Source organism: Tarenaya hassleriana, unplaced genomic scaffold, assembly GCF_000463585.1.
Source record: "Tarenaya hassleriana unplaced genomic scaffold, ASM46358v1 Cleome104, whole genome shotgun sequence".
Lineage (NCBI taxonomy): Eukaryota > Viridiplantae > Streptophyta > Magnoliopsida > Brassicales > Cleomaceae > Tarenaya > Tarenaya hassleriana.
In genome coordinates, this window is record NW_010960630.1 from 333846 (window position 1) to 341712 (window position 7867).

The 7867-nt window shown below is 40.0% G+C and overlaps 2 protein-coding genes across 4 annotated transcripts; both read left to right on the top strand.

Annotated features, from left to right (window-relative positions):
• Positions 1 to 2638: 2638 nt before the first annotated feature.
• LOC104804977 (5-formyltetrahydrofolate cyclo-ligase, mitochondrial) lies at positions 2639 to 5521 on the top strand. 3 transcript variants are annotated; one of them, XR_770422.2, is made up of 8 exons: positions 2639 to 2961; positions 3067 to 3201; positions 3995 to 4159; positions 4254 to 4295; positions 4389 to 4430; positions 4699 to 4769; positions 4862 to 4988; positions 5147 to 5521. XR_770422.2 is itself a non-coding variant. In XM_010529366.1 (8 exons), exons 1-8 carry the CDS (start codon positions 2658 to 2660, stop codon positions 5080 to 5082), a joined length of 897 nt encoding a protein of 298 aa, XP_010527668.1. In that variant the 5' UTR covers positions 2640 to 2657; the 3' UTR covers positions 5083 to 5521. The 3 variants fall into 3 exon arrangements, 2 of the variants coding, with proteins under 2 accessions (XP_010527668.1, XP_010527666.1); XM_010529366.1 differs by having other exon boundaries at positions 2640 to 2961; positions 4389 to 4434; positions 5076 to 5521; XM_010529364.1 differs by having other exon boundaries at positions 2642 to 2961; positions 4389 to 4434.
• Positions 5522 to 6190: 669 nt separating this feature from the next.
• LOC104804983 (BAHD acyltransferase At5g47980-like) lies at positions 6191 to 7661 on the top strand. The gene is made up of 2 exons (XM_010529373.1): positions 6191 to 7467; positions 7649 to 7661. The coding sequence occupies exons 1-2, from the start codon at positions 6191 to 6193 to the stop codon at positions 7659 to 7661; spliced, it is 1290 nt and encodes a 429-aa protein (XP_010527675.1).
• Positions 7662 to 7867: the final 206 nt, after the last annotated feature.

The window sequence follows — 7867 nt, forward strand, 5'->3', positions numbered from 1 at the left end:
GTCATGGATTTGACGGGCGTGGACTCGCACCTAGTCATGGACTTGACTAGGGTATATGGCTGGACCCTATGGTGGACTCCATATGGGTATGATTGTATTTCCGTTGTGTCATGGACTTGACATCGGTAGTCACGAGAGTGACAGGCGCAGAGACGCGCACGATCGCATGCGATGTGATGGCCAACGTCACACGAGTGACGGGCGTGGATTCGCCCCTGGTCATGGACTTGACCAGAATATACGGCTAAGCCCTATGGTGGACTCCATACGGGCGTGATTGTGATTGCTATTTACGTGCTTACCGTGTTTTTACTTATTGCATGTGTTTTCTTTATGGAAATGTCGACTGTACCGTTCTCGTTAGGAACGGGATTTCCGGGTTCAACTCGGGCTACTCACTAAGCAGTTGTGCTTAGCCCTCGTGGTTTACATTTTTCAGATCACGCCTAGCGCATCCGGCAGACGACGACCTGGGAGAGACAGCATCATATACGGGATTTACATTTTGGAATACGAGACTTGTATTTTCCGCATTTTGTACGGTTAAATTATAACTATTCGGACATGTGTTATTTTGCGATATTGATCGCCTGTTGTAGTTTCCGCTGCTTACTCTGGTTTATTAAAAATGTTTTTGGATTTCGTGATTTTGCTTCCGCGACTTATTATTTTATTTTATATCGTCCATGTGCCTCTGCATCGGCGAGCTCCTGACGAGCTTCTGGGTAGGGGGTACAGGGATGAATCGAACACACCGGAATGAGAGAGATCCGAGGGCTGTATAGGTATGGGCCTATACAGTCTAAGATAACATAAAAGAATTAGTTGAGCTACTCATAGCAACAAGGTGCACCTACCTTTTTAGTTGACTCTCCTGAGAGAACTCCAAAGTTAAGCGTGCTGGCTCTGGAGCAATCTCAGGATGGGTGACCTACTGGAAAGTGTCTCGGTATGCGTGCGAGTGAGGACAAAAACACGCTGAAAGGTCTCGGGTTGCTGTGTGAGGGCAGTTTCGACAATTCGTAGCGGCCTCGGGTCGTTACAGATACAGGCCCCGGATCGATTGAGGTAAGCATTCTATCGTTTCTACAAGATCATGCATGATAGGTTTTAGGGTTTTATCAAAATTTTTGTTTTACATCCACTGCGCAAACCCTAGAACTGATCTCTTAGGAATAGGATTCGCTTATGAGATCTCAGGAAAGCCCAACAACCTACTCACGGATCTTTATTGTCCTCTCACTCGTTCAACCGTGGTCTTTTGCGACAATGTCAGAGCGTTTATATCGGCGAATCCTGTTCAACATCAACGAACGAAACATATCGAGATTGACATCCATTATGTACGCGAAAAGGTTGCCATCGGCTAGGTACGAGTTCTGCATGTTTCCTCGTCATCTCAATATGTGGACATCTTAACCAAGGGCCTACCATCATCACTGTTCTTTCTCCCGCTCCGACTGCGGGGTGTGATAGAGGATTTTACGGACTAATATAGGATCTTACGTGATTGCATATATCTTGCCATATATATAACCGTTTCCATAATACTCTCAATGTGTATATATATGTAATCAATGAGAATAGAACCCAACATGGAATTATACCAAGTTACAGTTACACCATTCTACAAATTCACTCGTGCACTTATTTATTATGGACGATTCATCGACTATGTTGAAGAGGCTTTGTATGGTTCCGTTTCCAATTGCATGTTTAGGTTTTGATTTGGGGGTAGGGTGTATTGTAATATGGATTCGGTTTAATTTAAATTTGTTTAAAAAGTTATAATTTTATGCGATACCTGAGAGTCCTATAAACGGTTACTCGATGTTGATGTCGAATTCAACAAGACGAGATGAATAAAAGACGGATTCGGGTTCAGATTATATTATTTATGTATATTTTTATTTTGTGGTTATCGAATATTTATAAAATAACAAAATAACTTCGATTTTTTTATTTATTTAGAAAAGTATCTTCATATATATTTTTTCAAATAAAATTATTTATATATCCTTGAAATCAATAAATTTAAATGATATTTTTATAATTTTTCGCGATTTCATAACCTTTGGATTTCGATCTTGCGGATATCCGGATCGTGGGTACTCAAATATCGCATTCAAGATTGAGAATGGGATAATGTCTTCAAAAAATATCAAAACCGAGAAAGATACCCCTAATACTTATTTCCATAAAAATCAATGGAATAATAAAAAAAATTGAAAATACATTATTAGGATTATGTTGGAGATATGGTATTAGAGACATAGTCAAATATATTTAGAGATACTTATTTGGTATCATCGTATAAAGTTTTATTTTGCAAACTTTATCATCATATAAGATGGTTGTTGGCTTTATTTTCAGTGACCAATATTAAATCAATATTTATTTATATATTAATGCTTGAATTAAGTTAATTAATGATCTAATTGAGGAATAAGGAACATAAATATAATTTCTTAATTTTTATTTCTTTTAAATTTGATAGAAGTTTATTTTCTGCCAACTAATGGTTATAATTACTAGGGGGGACAGTTTACATCATCTGTATCTATTTTCTGCCAACTAATGGTTATTTAGATCCTCTGAAATTTCCTTCATTTTTTTTAATATAAAAATCGTTAAAATAATAGAGGACACAAGCGGTAATGAGTAAGCACAACTCAGCCCAAATGATCGGCGCTTGCGTCTTTCACATCGCAGCAACACTACCGAAATCATCACTCTTCTTCCCCAAAATTTCGACCCGGCCCGTTTTCAGTTCCCCACCCCGATCCAGACCTGTGATCCGAGCCGGCGTCGCCATGACCACCACCACCTCCACCACCACAGACATCGGCAGCGACAAGGACCGAGAAGAACTCGAATCCGTTTTCAAGCAGAAACGGGTCGTGCGGTCCTCTGTACGTAGAACACTTAAATCCATGGACCCTTCTCTTCGATCCCAAGAAGGTCAAAACTTTTACCGATTAATTGAATTCGACTCAGTTCCGATTTGGGTCTCTTTGAAATTTTTGACTTTTCATGTTTTTTTTCTTCTCACATTTTTTGCTGCAGATGATGCGATTCAGAAAATTGTTGTCGAGTCTTCTTGGTTCAGGTCCTGTTGCAGACTGTGTGCTTACATAAGCTGCAGGTCTCTAAACGAAGTTGACACTTCCCAAATCCTGTCTGAAATTCTGCAAAATCGTGGTACTGCTCTTGTTTCTTTCTTTCTGCTCATTGAATCATGAGGATAGCATTGTTCAAGTTCTAGAGAATGCGAACCATGGTTTTGTAGTAAAGAGTTTGCTTCCTTGCATGTTCCCTTCCAAAAGTTTAATCTTGTTGCAGAAGAGAGAATGTCTGATGTTCGTTTACTTGGGGAATTGATTTGATTTTTACAATTAGAATGGTTGGCTGATAGGGTTCACTAGTTGTGTGTATTGTGTATCAGTTATTTCAGGATTTTTAGTTTTCAGTTACTAAACTAGTCGTCACTGACTAGAACCGGGGAATCAAAAGTTCTGTCTGAAGGCGATGAGAAAATGTCCTTTGTCGATCCAAACATAATTGATCGTTATACCAGTAGTTAGCACCCAGATTTTCCCCCTTGTTAAGCAGGATACGTAAATCTGATCTCCATCTTCAATAGGCATTGAAAAACAAGAGTCTCTTTTGTTCATGTTTGGATCTGAATTGGTAGTTTTCGCTTTATTCTTCTCCAAAGCTTTTTCAGGATTTTCTGTAAGTGGAGATCCTCCAGACCTGCACAGCCTAAATAGTTCGTTTAAGTTCACGTATAACCTGATAACCCTATCATCCAACCAGTGTTAATTAGGAGACTGATGTTTAAGGGGACAATGAACTTATATGTTTGTATATAATTGCTTTCCCCGACATTTTGATTTTCTATTTCTCTTGGGCTTTTTTTGAGAATGCATTGGTGTGGTGTTTAAATATGAGAGTTTGCTAATGTTTTCTTCTTATCTTTTATCTGTGTTAGACGCCAATATAGAAGCAAGTAAAAAGCTCTATGTCCCCCGTGTGGAGGATAAGAACAGTAACATGCGTATGCTGCACATATCTCAGATGGATGATCTCATAGCGAACTCAATGAACATTCTGGAACCAGCTCCAGTCGATGCCAAGGGAAATGAGCGAGAAGAAGGTATGTTCCTCTCTCGTATTTCCACCACTAGTATGGCCTCTGCCCAAATAGCATGGTCCCATGATTTTATTTCCTTTTGTTTTTTATTTTGCAGTGATGCAAACGGATGAGCCGATCGATCTGTTCATCTTGCCAGGTAAGATAAGAGGGCTTTGTTTTTTCTTTTGGTCCTTTTACCTTTGTCTCTATAAGTAACCAATCAGATTTTGTTCATCACTTGCATGACCAGGGCTTGCGTTTGACAGATCTGGAAGACGCTTAGGTCGTGGAGGTGGGTAAGTTCACTAAACCCGATTTTCTTTTGTCCTAATGTCGCAGCTCATTTTGAAATGTAACCCGGAGGAAAGCTTTTAACTTGTAACAACAAATTTTTAAGAATATACGTACACCTCTTGGTTTTAGTTTCATACGAGATTATGGTTTTTCTTTAACTAAATTCAATCTCTTTTTTCATCCTGCCGAATGGTATGAAACATCTTTTTCTTTCTCTTATGTACTCATATTCTTGTTAATTTTATGTAACCAATCTTGGGAAAAAGCTATTATGACACATTCTTGAGGAGATACCACGATCTTGCACAAGAGAAGAAGTGGAGAAAACCACTCCTTGGTATGTGCCCAAAATCGTCCGTGTATTGGGTTACAGTTTTCCAGCTTATTCTTTATATACAATGTGATATGATATTCCCCTGCTTCTTGCAGTTGCATTGTCATATTCTCCCCAGATTCTCGATGAGGGAACTATTCCAATGACTCCTAGCGATGTTCTGATCGACGCCCTTGTAACCCCATCTGGTGTAGTTCCCATCAGCCCGGCTGCTTTTGAGAGGTAATACACAAGCTTTTACCACTTTGACTACTTTATAAGTGAAATCTTCCACTCATTTGGGATTTTGGTCTGGTTCTCTGTGTTTAGAATGTAGTTTCAAGACCTTGAGTTTGGAGATGAACTCCAAATGAATTTGTTATCAATCGGCATATGCGCAGGTTCGGTGTCTTGTTCTAGAGGATCTGAAGTGTTGTGGAAGAGGGCATGACAATTTTTGGCTGCATCCTAGATGTTCATCTCTGTTCTTGTTGCCCAAGTTGGTACTTTAACACACACTCACATCTCTGGTGATAATTAAAGGACAAAGTTTGTTCTTGATGATTTTATTCATAAACTCCAGGCTTCATCAAGATCTTATTGGACCCACAAAACACGAGAGTATCTTTGATCATTCAAATTCTCAGAACAAAATCTTCTTCTTAAGATTTTCTGCCATTTATGAATCCTATGTTGTAAACCTTCCTCTTGAAGTGTTTGGAGCTTTGTGTTATACGTATTTGTAGTATGTGCATGTGGTGGACCGTTTTGTTCAATTTTTTTTTCTTTTATAGGGTTCTGCCCATTTTGCATAAATTCATAATAATGAGACCGAATCTGTATAATTGCAGGTGGAACCCTTTTGTGCGAAGATAGAATATAGAATCCAAAAACTAGTTTCCTTCGTCTCTAATCCTTCTAATATATTATTTTTCCAAGGAAATTACCTCAATTTTTTTTACTGATATAAGCCCCTTGTTTTCCCCAAATCCAGAAAACGAGTATTCCATTTTCGTTTTGTTTTTCATGGGATAATTAATTAAGCACACATATGGCATGGATATGGACTTGAACGTTGGCGGTGGATCAGCGTTATGTTTTGCTTAGGTTTGGTGGTGGTTAACACTCTTAATCTGCACCAAGTTTCAAACTATAATCGTGGAAATTCAGGATTAAGTACGGCTATATTTTGACTTGGATGTTCCTGCAGTTATGTATCATTATATCCGATCTTAAATAAAGAGCTAACGTCAATATAAACCAATAAATGAATCGGGTGCCCCTCAGAGTAATACGTCAATTTTTGATTTTTCGTTGAAACTGTTGTCAGAATCCGACAAAACTAATCAGCTCAAAAATTACTCATTTGGAGCCCTATATAGAGTCCTTGACTTCATCCCAGAAGTTGGAACACAGACACAGAAGCCTCTTGTTGCAAAAATAAAATGGCAATGAAGGTTGAGGTAATGAGCAAAGAAGTAATAAAACCAGCCTCAGCAACGCCTGATCACCTTCGAACCATTCCACTCACTCTCTTTGATCAATTCATGCCACAGACTTACATAAATTCAATCTTCTTCTACTCCATAACATCCGACAATTCTACCGTCACCCAAGCAACATTTCCTCATAAGCTCAAGATTTCACTATCCGAGATTCTAACGCGTTTCTTCCCACTAGCGGGACGAATTGAAGGGACGCGTATCGACTGCAATGACGAAGGAGCTTTGTTCACGGAGGCTCGAGCCGATATCCTGCTCTCGGATTTTCTGAGGACCCCAGATGTCGTTTCGCTCAAGCAACTAATCGTTAATCCATTTGATTATTTAGATCACGGGTCGTGGCCACTGCTTCACGTCAAGGTTACCTTCTTCACAACCGAAGCAGTGGCAGTGGCAGCAAGTGTTTCTCACAAAATTTTCGATACAGCTTCGTTCATAAAGTTTGTTCGCATTTGGGCGGCAACAGTGAAAGGGTGTGTCGATAAAGTGAATCCCCAATTCATAGCATCGGCTTTCTATCCTCCTGCTGATCTTTCGGTGGAAGTCCCTCCACTTATGCCGCTGAGGAAGAAATCTATAACAAAGAGGTTTGTTTTCCGGTCCTCCAATATTCACAAACTCAAAACCCGAGTTGCGAGCGAGCATGTCATGAACCATACCCGTGTAGAAGCCATCACCGCACTTCTCTACAGTGCTATAAAAGGGTCGCGATCAAACGAGTCATTCACAATGACGCAATCCATTAACTTGCGACCTAGGCTTCCTTCCACTCTCCTGCCTCCAGATGCAATGGGAAATCTACTCTATTCACCTTTACTGAACGAAGACTCTGAGAGCGAAATAAAGATCACTGAGATGGTTTCCAAGTTAAGGAAAACTAAGGAGGAACTTAATGAGATAATCATGGAAGAAACCCGGGGAACGGAATCTACCGCTTCAAAACTAAGAATGATCGGCGAGAGAATTGCAATGGAGATGTTAAGCTCGCTGAGCGAGTCACGCGCTGAAACTAACGTATATGTCATGACTAGTTTCTGTAGGATGCCTTTTTACGAGGTGGACTTCGGGTGGGGAACTCCGTTGTGGATTGCTAGCTACGTTTATGAGATGTCGAGGTTATGCATACTGATGGATGCAAAGGACGGTGAAGGAATCGAGGCATGGGTGACGTTGCCTGAAGAGGACATGTCTGCATTCGAACAACACCAAGATTTGGTTGCGTTTGTGATCACTTGCGTGACGAGCTTTAAATTTATACCCGACACACAACTAATCCGCAAGTATACGGATGTCGTAGTACCGGGGTCGAACACAAGGACTTTAGCGGTTAAGCTAGGAATCGACTAAAACTAGGAAAATGGTAAAAATAAAATTGGATAATTGTTTTGTGGGTTTTGAAAGTGCGGAAAATTAAATATGAAAACGTAAAATCAAAGCAAGCAATGTTCAAGAGGAGATAATCGATTGGAAACGGTTGCGGGAATCGGAATTCACCGATCATGCAAGGATGCCGTAAGGAATTATGGACCTAAATCATGCTCGTTCTAAGGTGAGGGATTCGAAGACTAAGGTCGGGTTCGGTTCTTTCGACCCGAAAACCCGCTATCCAAGAGAGCGCTC